This window comes from Diabrotica virgifera, chromosome 7, assembly GCF_917563875.1.
Source record: "Diabrotica virgifera virgifera chromosome 7, PGI_DIABVI_V3a".
In the NCBI taxonomy this organism is placed as follows: Eukaryota; Metazoa; Arthropoda; class Insecta; order Coleoptera; family Chrysomelidae; genus Diabrotica; species Diabrotica virgifera.
Window position 1 is genome coordinate 184,499,311 of NC_065449.1, and position 23,588 is coordinate 184,522,898.

The 23,588-nt window shown below is 34.1% G+C and overlaps 1 protein-coding gene and 1 long non-coding RNA gene across 8 annotated transcripts in view; one reads left to right on the top strand and one right to left on the bottom strand.

The window, feature by feature from the left end:
- LOC114326818 (zinc finger protein 678) overlaps positions 1 to 23,588 on the bottom strand; it is a 222,409-nt gene that overhangs the window by 43,917 nt on the left and 154,904 nt on the right. For 6 of the 7 annotated variants that reach the window (XM_050656173.1, XM_050656176.1, XM_050656177.1 and 3 more), the window contains one exon: positions 13,661 to 13,786. The exons of the other annotated variant lie outside the window; for it this stretch is intronic. In XM_050656173.1, coding sequence (XP_050512130.1) covers positions 13,661 to 13,786 — 126 coding nt within the window. The remainder of the gene's footprint in view (positions 1 to 13,660; positions 13,787 to 23,588) is intronic. 7 annotated transcript variants of the gene reach the window in all.
- LOC126888182 (uncharacterized) overlaps positions 1 to 23,588 on the top strand; it is a 110,417-nt gene that overhangs the window by 43,359 nt on the left and 43,470 nt on the right. The gene's annotated exons all lie outside the window — the stretch shown is intronic.

Consider the following 23,588-nt stretch of genomic DNA (forward strand, 5'->3'; position numbering starts at 1 on the left):
TTCGAACTATTTTTGGTCTCAGAATATGTGATTTAATTTATGACCTGTATTTTCGTTACACCCTGTATATTTAGGTTAGCAAAATAATTATATGAATTTAGTTGACATGACATGTAGGTACAAAATATTGTTAAAATAATTTTTATACGTAAGTGAATTATTATAATCAACTATTCTAAATGTAAAATAAGCCACAATTTAACTAAAAAAATTATTTTATTAAGGTTTCGACGTCCAAATCGGATGTCATTGTCAAAATACAAAAATTAGTCAGATTAAATAAGTTATTAGAAAAACTTTTTTACTAAGCAACAACATTTTTGTTTAATTTAATATTTTGTATTTTGACAACGACATCCGGTTTAGACGTCGAAACGTTAATAAAATCAATTTTTTAGTTAAATTGTGGCTTAGTTCCCATTTAGAATAGTTGATTACAAAAATGCCACAAGGATAATAGCTTCAGAACATGTAAATTATTATTGTGAAAGCTTTAGGTCTTCCTTTTATTTTACTCTTGGACGGTAATACTATTTCATTTATAACTAAAAAAATATATATTAATTTATAGTCTCTTATTTTTTTCGTACTGTTTTAAAATGTTCTTAAACTCATTAAAAGAACTAAATAATTGTCCATACTCCATAGTTAATTTAAAAACAAACACTAAACAAATAAAAAATAAGAAATCACTGACATTCTAACTTTTTTATTTGCGTACACGTTAGCATATACCTAGACACAACCTTATATTTAGGTATATTCTTCTTCTCCTTCTTTAGTTTATTGGCCTCCACCTACTTGGGTATTTGGCCAGCTCATCGTCGTGGAATAAGTAAAAAATATTTATATTCTAATGACATTTATCGTATGTCATTGTAATACTATATACCAGTTTGTTAAAATTGGAGTTTTATACTGTTTTTGAAGGAAATGAACGAAGGTTTACTATTGAAAATAAAACCATTTTGTAAAAGTACAAATTTTCTATGAATAGTTCAAACGATCAAAAACACTTGTAACGTAACATAAATGTATTTTCTACTGACGTTTATAACGTCTAATTTAAAATTCTGTTTACTTTATTGGAAAAATGTAAACGTACAACCGACGTTTTGGGCCACCTGTTTTAATTTGAATTTTTAATCGTCTTTAGGGGCCAAACGAAAGACAAACAAAACTTTTTTTATCTTTGATACATGTTTTAAATTATGTTCTGTTGTGATTTATAATATTTTTTTCGAATTTAAAAATGTATGCAAGTTCCCTATTTGGAAGGACGAAAGCATGCTCATAGAATGGAAAAACGGACATATCACACCAATCTAGAAAGGGGATATAACTAAGTGCTGCAACTACAGAGCAATTATGTTACTAAATACAACATATATAAGATCTTGAGCACAATTATAAGAAACCAACTAAATCAATACATAGAAAAAAAATATAGGACCATATTAACAGGGCTTGGAAGGCTTGGGAAGGAAGATTACCAATAGATGGAATACATGTACTAACACAAACAATCAAAAAAGCTATCAACATGACATAGAATTACACATACTATTCATCAACTTTCAACAGGTTTTTGACAGCATATCGACGGTTGAAAGGCAAAAGTTACCGAACGCCAATTTGGGCGATATTGAGTTATATATATATCACTGAAATCAGAAAATTTTTCTGCATCGATTGGTTGTATCCTCAAGTGGCTACGATGAATTTTTTGTCGCTTGGTAATTTAAAATAATTGACATTTTTAACAATTTTCGGCGACCAAGCGACTAGAATTTTGTAAATTTAAGAACAACTTTCATTTGGTACCTAGGGGAGAGTTGGACAAAACGGGATACCATTCTTGTTTACTTTGACTACGGAAAATATGTTAAAGAAATTATCATAATATTATTTTTTATAGGTATAACATTTATTGCAGCACACAAAACACATATCTTTAGCTATTTTTAATAACTGGAAAATAGTAAAAAAAATATTTATTAAAGTCCTACACATCCCGTTTTATCCAACCATGGTTGGATAAAACGGGATAGGTTTATAATATTTAATTTTTTGTATAAAATTATCTGAAACTTAATTTATGTCTAAATTAAGTAGACATTAAACTGTATAGTAAAATTTACTCTTGAAAGAATAATATCTTCAGTAGTCAGAAACTTAAAATAGGCGTTTTTTTATGTTTTATGGCAAAATGGGAAATAAGACCTTTTATTTAGGACTAGATACGTATATCAGAACAAAAGTCACATAAAAATATGTTGTTCTTCTCTGCGGTATGAGAAAACGCTTCATATCTCTATTTAAAAAATTAATAGGCCAACAAATAAATATGTAGATAAAACGGGACATAAGAAACTATATCCCATTTTATCCAACTTATAAGTGTCCCGTTTTGTCCAACTCGGACATTTTTCAAAACAAAAATGGCTGCTGCCTAAATGTGAAAGTAAAATTAGGTAGACTACACATGAGAATATTCGTTAATGACTGTTTAATTAAATGTAATAGTCACCGGAATTATATTTTTATATAAAGTTATGATCTGCTTTCTCTTACTTTTATATTAATTAGTATTTATTTAATTAATTATTGAATTGACGCAAATCATACAAAATAAATTAGTAAAAATTAGTAAAAGGAAATAAATAGAACAACCATAAATAAGCACATACAAATACCTTTATTATCAAAAGCAATGCTCTGAAAATCTATCAATTAAATCCTGTGGGCATAATTGTCCAAATGAAACTTTTACCATATAATTAATCTAATTCAAACAAATATTTATCGCTTTGTTCGTGATACCATTAATAAATTAAAATAAACAAACAAATTTAGGTATTTGCAAAACTACTTATACTTCCTATTAAATTTTTGAAATGTTGGAATCTTAATTCATATGCTTTTACGCAAAAATTTTAACTTCTGATTATAGAGAACATCTATCACATAAGTTATTGACTGACCTTTTTGATTCACACACAATGATGTCTCCTCTTGACCCAAACAGCTCTTCCTTGTTGATTATGTTAGGCTACCAATCAAAGCCCTCTCCGTTCTCAGCATCAATCCAGCAGCATACCAGCAACTATTTCTCCAAAACACAAGCCAGGCCTCTTTTGACCAGTACTCGTTCAATAAACTCCAAAACTTTCTCCTCTCTTTCTCTCAACAATAATCTCCTGAGACCCAAGTATCTTTTTTACTTGGTGTCACAAATAATTTTAATAGCTATAATTCTTGTAACTTACTCTCTTGGACTTTACAGAATCAAAGAGGTTTTTCTTTTCAATTTGATTTTTCTCTCGTTCCACTTTTCAGCTACTATCCACTAACAAAAAGCCACTAGTACTTGCTTCTGAACTATCCGCTAAAACTTTCGACTGCCCTTCTCGGATGCCGGCAACACAATAATGTCTCCTTTTCCAAACTGTCTAAACATTCAAAACCTCTTTCCCCATTCCAAATTGCCAAGCCAATCAGAAACATTTGTCTTTTTCATTCGAAAAACCCAGGTCTTCTTTCAAACAATACTTCTACTTATCCTAACCACTTTTCGGAAATTCAACAAAAGGACTTAAAATTCCAAATCTCTCTACCATTATTTTTCTAAAAACTAATAATTACAGTTTCCTGTGGTTTTACCTTTCCCGTAACAAACAATCTTTTTAAATTATAATCCTAAATAAATTGTCTTTTCACTTTTATTTACAAATGTCTTTAAGTCTTCAGGGAAAAACGCATTAAGTAGAAACCCACTGCGTAAAAGCTACCTTCTACCAAATAGTTACAAATCCATATACTTTATACCACTATACAATATACTTTATATCAATATACCAATATACAAATTACTTTGTAATCGAAACTTCCTCTGCCTTTTTTGAGGAGTGCTTTATCTGTTTCCAGCGTACAATTTCGTAGTCGGTTAATGCGAATAGTGCCAAGACTCGACAACTGTTTCTCTTTCTTTAGGTATTCTATTAGCTCCAAAGAGCAGAAAAAGTTGTCAAAATAAACCACAGATTCGTTCGAATTTGCAATTGTTCTACATAAATATATAACTACTTGAGCCCCGAGCCCCAATGATTCTTCGTAACTTGAAAATGGTATATTATTGAAAGTGCTCGAACCTGTGTACACTAAAAAGTCGTAAACAATACCCGACACTCCTGCGCGAACAAACATTTTGAATCCCCATTTTTCAGGCTTCTTGGGCATATATTGACGTAAGTTACCTGCTTTGGTTCCCTTATACGCTATCATCATTTCATCAACAGAAAACCGTGTCTCTTGTTTCAAAGACAAACATTTTTGACGTGCTTTTTCCAGTATGGGCCGAATTTTGAACAATCTGTCGCCGTTTGCATTCATGTTGTTATCTTGAAAGTGTATGAATCGTCTAAGCTTTTTGAATCTCTTTACTGGCATTACTTCAGCGATTGTTTCATGTCGAGTTTCAAGACTCCAATAATCTTCAAAAGCAGGCATTTGTACCACACCCATTAGGATCTCCATGCCCACAAAAGCTTTTAGTTCCAATGGGGTCGTGTTGATAGATACCCCTGTTGATAATGTAGAGTATACATTAGTTTCATTTGATATATAGGCAAACAAATCATCATCAAAAAATCGCTGAAAATATGTTAGAGGTGTATACTCGTCATCGGGTGCATAGAAAGACGGTTCTGTTGGAAATTTAATGTGTTGAAAATCAGTCTGTTCCCACCTGTACTGTTCAGATCTCTTTTTCGCAGTTTTAGATCGTGAAGGTAACGGCTGGTCGTCTTCTGATTCTGTATCACTGAACGATGCAATTGGAAGCTTGTTTGATTTAGAGGAAGGATCTTCATAGTCTGGATCAAAATCGTCAGCATTATCACCACAAATCTCCTCTTCGTCTGATGACTCTCCTACATCAGATATATATGGATCATCAGGAGGAAGTACTGCAATTACCTTCTTACGTGGACGGTAGAAAGTAGTAACTGCTATCTGGAAATTATATAAAAAAACAATAATTAATCCACATTTATGGATTAGTATATAAACAAATGGTTTGAGGCGTATGGACAGAGAACATGAGCTCACAGAAATTGTCAAGAACCATAAAACATCTTATCTTGGATACATATTTAGACACGACAGGTATAACTTCCTTCAACTTATTATGGAAGGGAAAATAGAAGGAAGACGTGGACTGGGTAGACGACAAATGACCTGGTTGCGCAACATCAAAGAATGGACAGGATTAGACTTTCAAAGTCTAATAAGAAAAGCTTAAAGTAGAGAAGCCTTTGCAGAAGTCATCGCCAACCTTCGCAAAGAAAACGGCACCCAAAGAAGAAGAATATAAACAATCATTTATTCGCATTCCAACACATCTTACCATAATTATATTCAACTAGGTACAGTTTTTGAATATCTATTTGGTTGAACAAAATAAAATTTGCCAATATGTAAAAAGAAAATTGAAGGGTCAATGTATACTACAGGATACATACAAAAAACAGGTGATATTTTACCATTTGAAAATAAAATTATCGCTTCAAAATAAGTCCTTTATATTCGCATTATTATGTACTAACATAGGTTGAAATAAAAAAAAACACAAATCTATAATGAAAACAAAAATATGATTATTTTTTTACTTACTTCATCAATAAACTGTCCGTCCGCCATTTCACTAACAACACTGGCTCGAATAAACTTGAATACAAACTGGTTTCTCTCGCGCTACCTGCTCCTATTTATAAAGAGTGGATGTATCTTCCAGTACGCATTGCCCGCTAAGCGCTTAGCCGCACATTATGTTCCGTTATAAATTTTATATACAAGTGTATCTCAGGGTATACAACGGCCGTTTAAGGGTTAATATGATAATTACTGTAAATTATATTTTTTAGTTTTCTAGTTAAACCATTTTACCTGTTACAAAACATTAATGGTTTTCGGACAGGTTATATTTCTTAAAATACAGTCAAAAATCTATCAGGTTTAGTCAGTTTTACCAGTTCAGATAATAAAAATCAGTCACCTTCAGTATTTTTTTCCAGTCGAGGGTAAAAAAATATACTCGGTTGGTAACTTTTTCCTGGTTGCGATTTAGCAGAAAATATTACTAACCGACACTATTTCATAAACTATTAAAAAATACATACATAGTCTACAAGGGGTAGTTTATAAAGTATCTAAACTGCATTTAAAGTTTGTTGAAATTATGACAATAAAACCACTAAATCATGTTTTATGAATTTTTTTTCAAAATTTCAAACTTTAAACCGCTCTAGTGTAAAGTTAGCCAAATGTCGCTTGGTCATTTTTACCTTTCAGCCATCGATATACAGACAACAACTATTAACGGAAATGAAAAAAATAGAAATACCTACCAAATTAATAAGACTGACTAAAATGACAATGAAAGACTCCACAGCAAAAGTTAAAACAAATGAAGGAGATACAAAAGACATCGAAATAGAACTTGTGGTAAGACAAGGAGACAGTGTGTCAACTACACTGTTTAATATTGCTCTAGAAGGAGTAATCAGGGACATAGGGTTGAAAAAGAAAATTATTCAAAGCTCAACACAGATCATAGGATATGCGGATGACCTGGGACTGGTAGCACGAGATAAAAAAAGACTAGAAGAGGCACTTTTAACCCTGGTAAGAGAAGCAAAGATGAGAGGATTAATACTCAATCAGATTAAAACAAAATACCTAATAACCACAAGAGACAATGTAAACAGAATAACAGAAATAAAGATACCTATAGTCCGTCCCACCTTGACTTTACAGTATAGGGAACATAGACAATGCAGTTCTTATGAGAGTTTTTAGCACAGTGATGCCAATTTTATCAAAAAGAATTTGTAATCCAACATTAGAGAGCTTAAATTAAAACTGTTTTAGAAAGGCAATCTACAATTTTATTAGGATTCCCATGCGTAATAACTATAGTATATCAAATAAACTTAAACGCATACAAATCCTAAAATGAGGGAAAACCTTGACTTTACAGTATAGGGAACATAGACAATGCAGTTCTTATGAGAGTTTTTAGCACAGTGATGCCAATTTTATCAAAAAGAATTTGTAATCCAACATTAGAGAGCTTAAATTAAAATTGTTTTAGAAAGGCAATCTACAATTTTAGGATTTGTATGCGTTTAAGTTTATTTGATATACTATAGTTATTACGCATGGGAATCCTAATAAAATTGTAGATTGCCTTTCTAAAACAGTTTTAATTTAGTCTCTCTAATGTTCCATTACAAATTCTTTTTGATAAAATCAGCATCACTGCACTAAAAACTTTCATAAGGACTGCATTGCCTATACTGTAAAGTCAAGGTGGGACGGACTATAGGTGAAAATACATTCCAGATGGTAGATTGCTTCAAATACCTGGGGGTGATGGTAGACGGCAAAAATGGAAGGAGTATAGAGATAAACGAAAGAATTGAAGCAGGTAATAGAGTATATTGGAAATATCACTGACTACTTAAGGACAAAAATGTGAGCCGAAAAACAAAATCAAAAATATACACAGCAGCAATAGACGGCCGGAGTGATGACGTAGAAGTGTCAATTTCTATTGACATATATGTCAGAATTTTCCAAACTTTTCTAAACAAACGTTGTTTAGTGTGGCAAATTTGTATTTTTTATTGTTTTTACAGAAAGATATTATCACTATAATTAAGCGAAATCGCCTGCAATGGGCAGGACATGTAGCCCGAGCCCCTGAATTGAACATGATAAAAAGGATTCTAACAGCTCAACCCGTGGGAATGAGAAGACGGGGTAGACCAAAGTTGAGGTGGATGGACGGGGTAACACAAGATGCCGAGAAGATCGGAGTCCGCAACTGGAAAGTGCAGGCAAGGGACAGAACAGAATGGCGTAGAACGCTTGAGAAGGTCGAGGCCCTCTAAGGGCTGTAGCACCATGATGATGATGATGATTGTTTTTACAGAGAATATTTCCGTTTTATGCAATATGTAAGTATTGTTATATTACTACAACAATTTTAAAAGGTTGTGTAAATAATAAAGCATGATGTTTTATACAGGGTGTAACAAAAATACAGGTCATAAATTAAATCACATATTCTGGGACCAAAAATAGTTCGAATGAACCTAACTTACCTTAGTACAATATGCACATAAAAAAAGTTATAGCCCTTTGCCCTTTGAAGTTACAAAATGAAAATCGATTTTTTCGAATATATCAAAAACTATTAAAGATTTTTTATTGAAAATGGATATGTGGCATTCTTACGGCAGGAGCATCTTAAAGAAAAATTATAGTGAAATTTGTGCTCCCCATAAAAATTTTATGGGGGTTTTGTTCCCTTAAACCCCCCCAAACTTTTCTGTACGTTCCAATTAAATTATTATTGTGGTACCATTAGTTAAATTCAATATTTTTAAAACTTTTTTTGGCTCTTAGTATTTTTTCAATAAGGCAGTTTTTATCGAGTTGCGGCTTCTTTTTAATATGTTTACATAAAAAGTTTATGGGGGTTTTGTTCCTTTAAACCCCCCAAATGTTTGTGTACGCTCCAATTAAACTATTACTGCGATACCATTAGTTAAACAAAATGTTTTTAAAACTTTTGTGCCTCTTTGTATTTTTTCGAGAAGGTAACTTTTATAGAGATATGGCTTCTTTTTTAGTACGGTTCAAAATATACCTAAAAATGTAAATCATACATATATATATATATATATATATATATATATATATATATATATATATATATATATATATATATATATATATATAATCGGTTTATAACGTTCTACGACGTCTTCCGATTCCCAATCGCCATTGCTCTCGATCGTAGCACATGTCTTCGTTCAAGCCTCTTTCTCCGATTTCCCTATGGATTCCTTCTATCCAGCTTTTCCTAGGTCTTCCTCTCTTCCGCCGTCCTTTTGGTGCCCATCGTAGCACTTGCTTGGGTAATCTGTCTTCTTCCATACGTTGTACGTGGCCAAACCATCTTAGTTGCTTTGTTTTTATATCGTCCATTATTGTATGCTTTACATCCATTATCTCCAATATTCTTGTATTTCTGATTTTTTGTATTCTTGATATACCAGCAGATCTTCTCCAGAAGTCCATTTCAGTTGTTCTGAGCATATTTTCGGATTTTTCTTTAAGTGGCCAAACTTCGCTGCTGTATGTTATAATGCTCTTAACAATGCTGTTATAGATGTTACGTTTATTTTCTTTGGAGATACTTTGGTCCCATAGGATTTTGTTCAATAATGCGATAGCTTTCCTTCCTTGTGTGCACCTTTCTTGGATATTCTTGTCCAACGTTCCATCTTGTGTAATTGTAAGACCCAAGTATTTATATTCCTGACAGTGATTAATAGTTATTTCATTTTCCAACGCTAGATCCTGCTGTATACCTCCAACGCACATATATTCCGTTTTCTTGGTATTCACTTCTAAACCCCAGTTCCGGTACTCTTCTATGATTTTTCGGGTCATATATTCAATATCGTGATAATCCTGGGCCATAAGAATCTGATCATCCGCAAAACATAGAGTGTATAGCATGTTATCATCATTTAGCGGTATACCCATATTCTTACATTTCCTTTTCCAGGATTTCAAAACTTGCTCTAAATATATTTTAAATAGTGTCGGCGATAGACAGCAGCCCTGTTTAAGACCCTTATTCACTTCAAATCCTGACGAGATTTCCTTGCCTAGCTTAACTTTTGCTATATTATGTTGGTATAGATTTTTTACAGCTTTAATGAGGTTCAGACTGATGTTAGTTTTTTCGAGGGCTTCCCAAAGTTTACTTTGTGGTACAGTATTGTATGCTTTTTTTAAGTCTATGTACACTAAATGCAGTTCTTGATTGTAGGCTATTTGTTTGTCTATTAACTGTGTTACAGAATATAGGTGGTCAGTGGTGGATCTGCCAGCGCGGAAACCGGCTTGCTCTTCGGCCTCTAAGTCCTTGTATTCTTCTTCTATTTTATTTTTGATAATTTTTCCGTAAACTCTGCTGATGGTGCTTGTGACAGATATTCCCCGGTAATTATCGCATATATTTTTACTGCCTTTCTTGTGTATTGTAGAAATTACAGACAATTGCCATTCTTTTGGTATGACTTCGCCATTCATACATCTTTTAAATAGATCTCTTAGGTATTCATACAGGGTGTTGCTACCGTATTTGAGCAGTTCTGGTGCTATGTCGCCAGGCCCTGACGCTTTTCTATTTTTTAGGGATTTGCATGCATTTCGTACTTCTTCCAGTCTTAACCGAATCGGTGAGCCACTGACAATTTCATTGAAACTTTCGTGATCTTCGTTTTTAATAAAATCTTCTCTATTTTCTACTAGTAACTGCTTGAAATAGCCATCCCACTTTTCCAGAGTAATCGGTGTTATTATATCCCTTTTGGTATCTGTTCTCAACGTTTTAAGGAATTTCCAGCTCTCTGTGTTTCTTGTCCCCCCTATATAGGCGTTAAGTTGATTGCATTTGTTTGTCCACGTTTCGTTTTTCTTCTGTGTGATTTTTTTCCGCACTCTTGCTTGTGCTTCTTTGTATAAAACCTTATCGGAATCTTTCTGTGTACTCATATATTTCCGGTACTTTTCTCTCTTATCGTCTATTTCGGTGGCTATTTCTAAGTCCCACCAGTATGGTTTATTTCTTATGTTGTCTTTGTACTCCCCCAATGCCTCATATGCAGCTTCGTGTATACATTGTGTTATATGTGTATGAAGATGTTCCGTATTTATAAATGTATATTGTCCTTTCAGTTTCTCGTCCAGTCGCTTTTCGTATAACGTTCTTATGCTTGTTTGTTGTAAGCTTTCTAGGTTGTATTTCTTTTTTGGTGCTAATTTGTTTCCTCCTTGTTCTCGTGGATTTAGATTTTTTTGAGATTTCATTCCGGAGAACAGTACTTCCGCTTTTAGAAGATGATGGTCACTGCCGCATGTTGCTCCTCTATAAACCCTTACATCGTTAATTTTCATTCGACTCCGTTGTTTTATCAAAAGATAATCAATTATACTTTTCTGGTTCATAGTAGGTTGGGTCCGAGTATATTTATGAATGCATCTATGCTGGAAGAAGCCGTTCATAATTCTTAAATTGTTCTGTTTACAGATGTTAATTATTCTTGTTCCATTATTGTTGAGTACTTCCTCGCCGTATCTGCCTACTACGTCATCCTGTTTTTTATTGCCTGTTCTGCCATTTAGGTCTCCTAATAATATAATTTCTCTGGCATTTCCTATTTTGACGATTTCATCGTTGAGCTGTTCATAGAACTCATCTTTGTTAGCTACCAGTGCGTCCTCGTTTACACCATATACTCCCAAAATAGTTATTCTATAGCCATATATGTTCATGTTGACCTTTATCATTCTTTCATTTATTCCTTCCCACGATGTTATGTGCTTTCTTAATGTTCTGCGTATGAAGATCGATATTCCTTGTTGAGCTCTTATGTGTTTTGGGACTCCACTATAAAAATGATCATAGTAGCCCAATTTCTGTGATCCTTGGCCTTTCCTCTTAGTTTCTGTCACCACTGCGATGTCCATTTTCATGTATTTTAGCTCTAATATAACTTCATCCATTTTATTTGAGAGGCTTTGAACGTTCCATGTTCCAAAATTCATAGTCCTTTTTCGTCGCTTTTTTCGTTGCCGAGTGATCCGTCCATTCATCCGAGTCTGATTATTGGGTCATTTAACATTTGCTTGTTTTTACAAGTATCGAGGAGTTAGCCCGATGCCTTAACCCCCAACTTGGAGGACCAGGGTTTGATTTCAGAGTTCCTTCTCTTAGAGAGGTTGCTTTCTCCACAGCTAAGGAGTCCTCTCTACCCCACATAAAATCATACATAAATTTTCATATTTTTACCAAGTCTCCATAATCGTACTTAACCATATACAAATATGTGGTGGATTTGACAAATATTCAAAATATCTCGATAAAAACTGTATTTTCGAAAAAGTACTAAGAGCCAAAAAAGTTTTAAAAATATTGTGTTTAAGTAATGGTACTACAATAACAATTTAATTGGAATGTACACAAAAGTTTGGGGGGGTTTAAAGGAACTAAACCCCCATAAAATTTTTATAGGGTGTCCAAATTTGACTATAATTTTTTGTTAAGATTCTAGTGTCATAACAATGCCATATGTCCATTTTCAATAAAAAAATCTTTAATAGTTTTCGATATATTGGAAAAAATTGATTTTCATTTTGTAACTTCAAAGGGTTGTAACTTTTTTTATATTCACATTTGTACTAAGGTAAGTTAGGTTCAATCAAACTATTTTTGGTTCCAGAATATGTGATTAAATTTATGACCTGTATTTTCGTTACACCCTGTATAAATAGCAATAAAATGTATGTATGGGTGAAGTAAGGTTTAGGAGACCGAATTAAGATAGTGGAATTTAAAAAACACTATAATTAAACATAAAAAATAGCACAGGAAGCAAAATTTTAACTTTATACTACTTAAAAAGGACTTGAGATTCGGTAAACCATATCTTTTCAACTTGTCTACAATCTTTGTTTAGAAAATGATCATAACTTTGATAACACTGAATATAGCCACAGTTGGCTGTGATGTCACACTCCGGCCGTCTATTAGACCAGTGATAGCCTATGGAGCAGAGGTGATGTGCGTTCTGAAAAAAGGCAAAGAAAAGTTAAAAATAATTGAGAGAAAAAAGAGTACATGCATAGACATAGACAAGGCATACTGAGCAAAATAGAGTAACATGCGGGCAGTCGATCACTGTTCTCTCTATCTCTTATTACAAAGTGATCTTGTGTAAGTGACAAAGGTAGCTAGACCACTCAAAGTGAATATTGTCCATTGATATTTGCGTTTCACCTCGATGCACAGAGCAGCCTATACCTTACCTGGCCTACCCTTTATTATGTCTATGAATACATATCCCAGTAAAGACAGAAACAGGGGAATATAGAAAGCTGATGAACCGTGGTGTCATGGCAAAATTAGCAGTGAACGCACTTTCCGTAACTTTTTTACAAGTAAAATATTACTCTATATTTTGTACTCATAATTATTGCAAAACCTAAATTCTCTATTTTTTTTCTTTTCTTAACCATTGCCGGAAGGGCGTTCCGGCACCATGACACCACTGCTGATGAACCATGAAATAACAAAAATAACTGAAGGAGAAGATATAGTGAAATTCATTAAAGCACAAAGGCTCAGATGGTTTGTAAACTGATCAGTGTGTTAGAAGAACTGATCAGGAAGATAATGAACTGGAAAGCAGTAAAAAATAGACCAAGAGAAAGATCAACTTTTAGATGATATATCAACCGGAGAGTATGGAAAAATATAGTAGAAAAGGCAAAAAAAAACACCACAACCTATGAACGACAACCCAAAGGAAATTGCGGACTAATCTACTGCATGAAATGGATTAAAAGAGCTCATAGTATTCGAGCAACATATACTCTTAATAAGAGTGAACTGTGCATATTATGATGTGCATATTCACTATACATCCATAAACTTTCAGAAAGTTCCGGAAACAATACAGTTGTAATGGTGAATCATATCATCTTATGTTATTGTTTATTTGGTTTCCTGCCTCACCTGGTTGATTGTCCACTGGTTCATTCTTCAAGTCTTTAAGATCTCTTGATGTTGATATCTGATGTTGCATAATATATTTTTGGTCATACTCTACAAACTCTTCCTGTTCTACTTTAAGATCCATAGCTAAAACGCAAAAATTAAATTGAAGATGAAAAGCATAAAAATACAAATCAAAATAAATATCAAAATAATATTACAATAATATTATTTGTATAGACAGATGACAATGACAGATACAGATTACAGATACAAAAGACAAAGACAAGCGTTATCGATAGTTAAATACATACTCATAGACGTTTCACGACCATGTTAATCTTTTGGATCAAATTAACGCCATCTCTTGATTGGAATGGGAACTAAATTGGCAAATTTTAGTTACGTAGGAATTTCAAATTATAAATTTTGCGGGATTTTTGATGAAATTTCGCAGGAAATTAAAACAACAGAAAGACAATTCAATGTTTTATTCAATGTTTTACTGAAAACTTCAAATATTCCAATTTGTTTTCAAAATGCTAAACACTACTGCCATAATGTGTCACGTGAAAGCACTGATGTGTAATATTGAGTTATTATTATTATTATTATTATTATACATAAACAAGGGCAGAGGGACAAGTCCCTATTATGCCCAAAAACAAAGAAATTACATAAGTAACCTACTAGTAAATACAATAAAAAAAAAACAACAACAAAAAAAAGATACAATTTGGGTTTACATAAAAAAATATTTTAACTATAATAGAAAACTGTCAAGTCTGTTTTTAAATGTGTTGGTAGAGGGGGCTGAGACAATGTTATCATCCAGGTTATTCCAAATATCGAAAACTCTATTTGGTAAAAAATTCTGTCTTGGTCTCGTACAAAAGTTCTCTTTTTTCAGTTTAAATTGGTGACCTCTAAGGCGTTCATCTTGATTGATTGTAAAAATTTCGTCGAGATTTCCGAAATTAAATTTTAATATTTTAAATGTGGTTATTAAGTCGCCGCGTTGTCGGCGAAGTCCAAAAGAAGTTAGGTGGGCCATACTGAGCCTTTCTTCATAGGAAGGTCTTCTCAGTCCCAATGGAATTCGAGTGGCTTTTCTTTGGACGTTTTCCAACAAAATTTTGTCTCGAACCAAATCAGGATACCACGTTGGGCCAGCATATTCAAGAATCGGTCTTATGTAAGTAGTGTAAAGTTTACAGAATGACTGCATTGAAGCTCTCGAAAAACACCTCCGAATAAGATATAGTCTGGAGTTCGCACGTTTACAAATAGACTGAATATGGTCGGACCACGTTAGGCTGCTGTTTACAATAACACCGAGGTCGTTATACGAGAACACTGAATCTAATGGTTGTCCGTTAACGAAGTACGGCACAAGTGGATTGTTTTTACCAATTCTAAGCACTACACATTTTTCTGTGTTTAAGGGTAGTAACCACTGGGAACACCAAGTAAAAATAGAGTCCAAGTCTCTTTGGAGGGCTAACTGGTTTGTGATAGGATTGGCATATATTTTTGTGTCATCAGCATATAACGATATTTTACTTGAAACATAGGAAGGAACATCGCTGGTATAAACCGTAAAAAGCAGAGGTCCAAGGACAGAACCCTGCGGCACTCCACTTTCCACTAACCTGTCCTGTGAGAAAGATTCGCCAACTCTAACTTTGTAATGTCGATCTGTCAGGAAATCATCAATCCAACATAATAAAGTACCGCGAACTCCGAAATGTTCTAGCTTATGTAGAAGTCTGCGCTTAGGAACACGGTCAAAGGCTTTAGAGAAATCTAGATAAACAACGTCGACCGGCTGTGAACTGTTAATAGATGACGTCCAGTCGTTAACACAATGTAGGAGATTGGTTAGAGTAGAGCGACCAGAAACAAATCCATGTTGTTGTGTTGGAATAACATTTTCTTGGAGAAGGAATTTAGTCATCTCCTCGGAAATAATGGCTTCCATGACTTTGCTAACTACTGGTAGTAAGCTAATCGGACGATAATTGTTGGGATCGAGTTTGTTGCCTTTTTTAAAAATAGGAGTGACCGATGCTAATTTCCAATTAGGGGGTAAGGAATTCTGGATAAAAGAAGTCTGCATAATTAACGTTAAAGGTATTGCAAGTGTATCTGCGCATCTTTTTAATAGTTTTGGTGTTAAACCATCTAAACCAGGTGAAGCGGATGTGCGAAGTTTCATTAAGTGTTGTTTGACATGATCCACTGTAAATTCGACTTGCCGTAAGGATGCACCGACACGGTTACACCTAATAGGAGGTAGATTACCATCATTCGATTCTTTAGTAAAAACCTGTGAAAATGCTAAAGATAGAGTTTCAGAAGAATCTTTGTCAGAAGAGCATAAAGTCTGATTAGGTTTTTGAAGTAGAGGAATGGAAACTTTAGACGTCAATGAGGACCTTATGTATTTGTAGACTTTTTTCATATTACCACTGTCAATAACACTTGTTTCAAAATTTTGTCTTAAAGTTTTTAGAAAAGTTTGTAAGGTATTTGAAAATCTGCGGTGGTTTTGAAAATCAGTGAGAAGCCCAGTCTGTTTAAATTTCCGCCAGAGATGTCGTTTGTGATTAATTTGGTTTATTGCTGTTCGATTTATCCAAGGTTTAAGATTGTTTTTATAAATATTACGGAAGGTAGTGTTTGTAGAAATTATATTGTGGACGGCATCGAGAAATGCAGTCCACATTAATGAAGGGTCGTTTAAGTCAGCAAAAAATAATTGCCAGTTGATTTGAGATAGTTTAGTGTCGATTTCAGAAAAGTTGGTAATAGTATATGTTACAGTATTATTTTTGCTGGGTAGTATTTGGTTGAAGTGAATGTGAGCTGTTATAACTGCATGATCTGACTTTCCTATAGGAGAACTGATTTCAAGAGATGAAATTAGCTCTTCGTCGTTAATTAGCACTAGATCTAAAATAGAAGGTTGGTTATTAATTCTAAATCGGGTAGGTTCTGTGATGAGTTGTATCAGGTTCGAATTTACGACAAAGTTTTTAAACAAATTATGAGCGTTTTCGGCGTCAGATAATGCAGTTATTGGCCAGGTGATCTCTGGGAAATTAAAATCTCCAGTAATGATAAGATTATCAAAAGATGATAGTTCGTCAAGTTTAGTAAGCAAAACATTATCGTGAGCAAGTATTGTCAAAGGTGGGCGATATATACAGACTAAATTAAGGCAAAATGGATTTTTAGTAATAGATAAGTGAATAGCATCTATTCCAGGAATATCTAATGGCTTAATGTCAATTTTGAAAGTTGTGGTAATAATATTAGATAAATAAATGCATACACCACCACCCACACGAATTTCTCTGTCTTTACGATATATTGTATTCTTGTTCTCATGATCATTTTTCAGTGCGTCACAGTTTTTCGATTTCTCTCTAATGCATTAAGTTTGATGAGACGTAAAAAGCGGTAGCTCCGTGATTAAACACAAAAATAATGCAGCATTCCAATGGTTATATACATAAGATGTCTATTCCTAACCTACGTTTGATTCGTTGATATTTAGAATGCGCGTTTTTTCTAGCCAATCAAATACACGTATTACGAACATTTGACGAAAACTTCGTCCATTTTGGCCAATTTTTAGAAGTGTCAAAGAGTCAAGTGACGGTTATTATTCAGGTCAGTATTTTGTGTACCTGTCATTTTGAAATTTCGAATTCGACTTACCTTGTATTTCACAACGTTTTTGTGCATTATTTTGTGTTTTGGTTTAGAATTTAGTTCGTTAAAAGTTAGTTTATACTCCAGGTTATTATGCAAGAAAAATATCCATAGTAAGGAGACGTAACTCATGGCTGAAGAACCTTAGGAACTGGTTTGGATGTAATAACAATGAATTATTTAGAGCCGCGGTTTCCGAAATAAAGATCGCTCTGATGATTACCAACTTTTGAAGCGGAGACAGCACCTAGAGAAGAAGATAAAAATACAGTTTATGGATAGTTTTGTGTCATTTTTGAATGTTTCCATATTTATAAATTTAATTAACAATATTGTTTACTTTTTAATTTTATTACCCTTTATTAAAAATATCTACATGTTAACATATTGTGTAAAAATAAAATCTACTAAATTACTAATTAGTTTAATTCCACAAGCTTTTCACCTATGGCGAAGTACGATTCTGGCATCTGTCAGATTCGTCAATAATTACATGAAATAAGTCTCGACACACCCAATACAGTATATGACGTCATAATTAATGACGCACTGAAAAATGATCATGAGAACAAGAATATATCGTATATATAATACAATATATTGAGTTGAATGAAAATTTTTGAAAGAATCTTGTAGGATGATTGTTTAGATAAATACCTTATAATCTTTTACAAACTTCCAAAAATATATAGGCCCGAAATGTTGATGACACACTTGTCTATTGGAATAAACTGTTTCAGGATCTGTTATATTATTTTTTTAAATGTGGAGAAACACAACACGGGATGATCAATGTAAACTAAAAATTCTACTCATAAAAACGGAGAGGAGGTTAATACAATTGATTAAAATTGTGATTAAATCTAATTAAAAATGTAACACCACTATAATAAAATAATTAAGCCACAAACTGTAAAATAAAAAGTAAATAACAAATTAATTTAATTGTCAACTGTCAGTTGTTAAATATGACAAGAGAATTGACTGCCAGCGACATCTCTGGATTGGAATGGTAGCTAATTTGCTGTCTTGACCACAAACCATACATACTCATAGACGTTTCACGTAAATTGTCAAGGTCAAGACAGCAAATTAGTTACCATTCCAATCCAGAGATGTCGCTGTCAGTCAATTTTCTTGTCATATTTAACAACTGACAGTTGACAATTAAATTCATTTGTTATTTACTTTTTATTTTACATGTTTGTGGTTTAATTATTTTATTATAGTGGTGTTACGTTTTTAATTAGATTTAATCACAATATTAATCAATTGTATTAACCATCCGTTTTTATGAGTAGAATTTTTAGTTTACATTGATCATCCCGTGTTGTGTTTCTCCACATTTAAAAAAACAATATAATAGATCCTGAAAAAGTTTATTCCAATAGACAAGTGTGTCATCAACATTTCTGGCCTATATATTTTTGGAAGTTTGTAAAAGATTATAAGGTAATATTTATCTAAACAATCATCCTACAAGATTTTTTCAAAAATTTTCATTTAACTCAATATTACACATCAGTGCTTTCACATGACACATGGCAGTAGTGTTTAGCATTTTGAAAACAAATTGGAATATTTGAAGTTTTCAGTAAAATATTGAATAAAACATTGAATTGTCTTTCTGTTGTTTTAATTTCCTGCGAAATGTCATCAAAAATCCCGCAAAATTTATAAGTTGAAATTCCCACGTAACTAAAATTTGTCAATTTAGTTCCCATTCCAATCAAAAGATGGCGTTAATTCGATCCGAAAGATTAACATGGTCGTGAAACGTCTATAAGTATATATGGTCTGTGGTCTTGACCTTGAAAATTTACGTGAAACGTCTATGAGTATGTGTGGTTTGTGACCGGGAATTGTATCAAACGATTCGCCACCTTATTGGTAGGGTAGGCAACTATTACATCAACACCAAGCGAATATGACATGTATGCCTCCTATTAATTTCTTTCTTTTTACTCTCCTTCTGAAACTCCTTCACTTTAAGGTTGTTAGTTGTAGATAATGTATCTTTTAATAATGTATCGGTGATTGTCTATTGTTGTACAATATTTTACTACGGGGCGTACAGGGTTTTGTCTACGGGATGCATCCATATCGGGGAATCACCGATCTGTAATGTTTATACATGGGACATGGACTCTAATGGACAGTTCTTCGTTCCGGGTAGGTTCTGACAGCGTAGTCGTGTTCAGCGACCTCAAAAACCCCGCGATTAACAAAACTTGGCCCTTAATATGATAATTTGACATGTTTATGCACTTTTTAATGCATGTTAAGAACTTTAAAAAGCAATTATTAATTCGGTTAGGTATTTCCACCTATTTTTCTATTGTAGATTTTTTCCTGATATCATCCTGAACACAATGCAAAACTAGCAAGTCTCTAGGTGGTGTATTTAAAAATCGATTTATTCCGGTGTTATTAGTGCTAAATGCACTGGTCTAAATGAATAGTCGCAGTAAATGCCAATTATTTATACACACATCGGCAAAATTAGCCGAACACCTTAAAAATGGGACATGTTTGATGTCTCGAATTTCCTAAACCTGTTGTCCGATTTTAGTGATTCTTTTAGTACATATGTTATAGCCTTATTATTTAAGAGTATCGGTGTAATATTAGGTTTGTTCTAGCATCAGTTTCAAACGGTTTGAAACCATCAGCGAATAGTGGACCAGCGCGAGTAGAGGGGATAGCACTGGTGACTGTATTATGTTCTCTCACTGACCAACTGTTTGCTGACGGTTTCTGACTAGTTTGACTGTTTGCTAGAACAAACCTAATATTGTTGCTAGACAGCATGTCATTTTATACCGGGTGTAACAATCATACTGTGTTTTTTCTTAAAGTTCGGAACACCCTGTGGAATATTCTAGCATATATAAAATATTAAAATTAAAACTCGATTGTAGACCTAGGCTTTCTTAACATTTTCTTTTTTGATTCATTTGCTTATGTTGGAAAATAAAAAAGTTATGTGCCTTAACAACTAGCCATGTTTTTTATCAATAAATCCTCATAGTAGGGGAGGAAAGTATGCTAAATTTGCAGTTACTCGAGCGTTATGGGGACCTATTGGATTGTGTAGAGTGGGTGCTTAAACCAAAAAAAAGTTAAGTTTTCCATAAAGTGTGGGACTCTCCATTTTTTAATTTAATTTTCCATTTCCACCAATCGTTTTCTCCTATTAGAGCGCCATCTATCCATAATTAGAAAAAATGTTGCGAATAAAAGTTGCTTATTTTTACGTCAAGGATCCAAATCTGCAATATAAATTGGGGGCTCCTATTTAAGATTTTAAAGTAACCCCCCACCCCACCTCCGTGGGGGGTCGTGTTTCATAAATCACACTGGTTTATGAAATTCGAGACATCAAACATGTCCCATTTTTAAGGTGTTCTGCTAATTTGGCCGGTGTGTGTACATTTCGTTTGACCGCCTCTGCAAGTATAGACAACTATGTACTTCGCAAGTGTACGAATAATCGTGATCCCTTTGACTCGGGTCATTTTTAAGCCGGCCTCAAACGACTCGTGTACTTCGCAAGCACAGAATTATTCGCCTACTTGGAAAGTATACGAGTTTTCGATTGCAATGACAAACAGGGCACTCACACGACGTGTAAGTACAATTTTACAAGTACGCGAGCTTAGCGCCGGCCCGGCGCATATTGAACCTAAGCGAGTCACAACCTGCGCCGGTGGGACGGGTGACCTGTGCAGTTATTTTTCTAGCGTGCCGCATATTGAACAAAAGCTAACCCGACCGTCAGCTGTCGCCGTAACGAATAGAGACGGGCAAAATAAGTGCAAACGTGTAACGGTTACTACTGATACCGGTTCTCAGTGGTACTGAGTACAAATACTGATTACAAAATACTGATGTATCTGATCCTTGTACTGAATTGAGTAGGCAACTAAAACACGGTAGTTCCGTACATGTAACTAGTAACGTTTTAAAAATATCTGACACGTCCCTATAGTAGTCGTAGTGGTATGACTTTCGAAAACATCGAATTTGATCATAAGCGGGTGCATAAGAAGATATCTTACACTGAGTATTCTATTTCTACATACCTTTATAATAACAAGCATAAGTTAAACACTGCATTGATTGTGATTGCAAAAACGGTTCGCATGTTTTAAATAAGATTTTTGCTGATTATGTTTTTGCTAAAATATTAAAAAACACAAAATATACAATTCACAACCATCATTTAATTTTTAACGATAAACAAAAGTCTAATAAATATATGATGACAAGTTTAAAATTGATCGACTTTGTCGATAACAGTGTCATTAATAGATATTTTTTACCATGAATCATTTTCCAATGATTGTGTGGATTTAGAAATACATACTAAACAATTTTTTGATCTGTATAAAGGAGATTATAATTATGACACATTATGGTACTCCTTATTTTTCAAATAATATGCTCTTGTAAACGCATAACTTTGATTTATTGGCTAAAGCCACACTAACTAGATACTTCACAAGAAATTAAAAATAATTAACATGTAAAAATTCACTGTTTTAATCAGATATATTATATTCCCTACTATTGCAATACAATATTAAAACGAATAAACGAAAATTTGTAGAGTAGTGCTGATTAATACAAAAGAGCAATAAAATGTTATTCATTCAAGATAGTGTAAAATATATCGCCGCTTATTCATTTCAGATATTTCCATCTCACAAACAAAAACACATAAAAATAACACATCTGGCGGTGATCGAGTCACCCGTCCCAATGCCCAGAAACCTGCCCCTAGATTCCGTGCACCGTAGATATCTATCAATAGCTTTCTATCGATATTTGAATATCAAAATATATGAATTTTTAGCTTTAATTGAATTATTTTCTAGTTTTGCTCTAGTTTATCAATTAGAGTATCTAGCAAAACTAGAAAATAATTCAATTAAAGCTAAAAATTCAAATATTTTGATATTCAAATATCGATAGAAAGCTATCGATAGATATCTACAGTGCACGGAATCTGGGCCCTGTACGCTAACGACAGGCCTTCCCAAGCTCGACCTGCGAACGCATGAACTGATAGTAGGATGCGCAGAACGGTCTACGCAGTCCGCCGACGCAGGTTGTGACTGGCTTAGGTTCAATTTGCGCCGGACTTAACATTTGGCTTAACGACCTTGACAAATGAATCAGTGCTGTGATTACTAATAAATAGACCAGGACATTTAGGAAAAAATAAATCGATATTTAAATACATCACGTAGAAAGTTACAACTTTTTTCATTGTGTTCAGGATGACACCATCAGTAAAAAAGTCAACAATAGAAAAATGGCTGGAAATGCATAGTTGCATTTTAAAGTGCATGATATGCATCCAAAAGTGCATAAACATGTCAAAATAAGTGTATTAGGGCCAGATTTTGTTACTCGAGGGTTTTTGGGTCGCTGAGGACGAATACGCCATCAGAACTGACCATCGGGGCACCTGGTGTCCAGGTTCACTGCTAAGGCACGTCACATCTAGAGCTTAGAGGGGTTTCGGCACTAAATTTATGCAAACACATTACTCGGGAGTTTTTGGGATAGCTGAACAAAAATGCGCCATCAAAACCGACCCCCGTTGCACCTGATGCCCAAAAACCCTCCAAACTCCTGAAAATAACATGCCTTAGCATTGTGTACCACGTGGTCGGGGTAGGTTATGATGGCGTATTCGTATTCAGCGACCCCAAAAAACCGCCTACTTAATCTATTTGCATGCATTCAGTGCCGAAAACCTTAAAAACCCCAGAAGATGACGTGCCTTAGAAGTGACCACGGGCACAAGGTGCTCCGGGGGTCGGTTCTGATGGAGTATTCAAGTTCAGCAGCACCCAAACCCCCGTATAATTAGTTTTCATTAATTTAGTACCAAAATCCCTCGAAACTCCAGAAGATGACGTGCTACAGCAGTGACACTGGGCAATAGGGGCTACGAATGGGAGTAGGTTCTGATGGCATATTCGTATTCAGCGACTCCACAAACCTCCAAGTAAACTGCTTGCATCAATTTAGGGACGTTAGCCCTCGAACCTCCAGATGACGTGCCCTAGCAGTGACCTTGGGTACCAGCAGGTGCTCCGGAGGTAGGTTCTGATAGCGTAGTCATGTTCAGCGACCTCAAAAACCCCGCGGGTAACAAAACTTGGCCCTTAATATGCTTATTTTGACATGTTTATGCACTTTTAATTGCACGTTA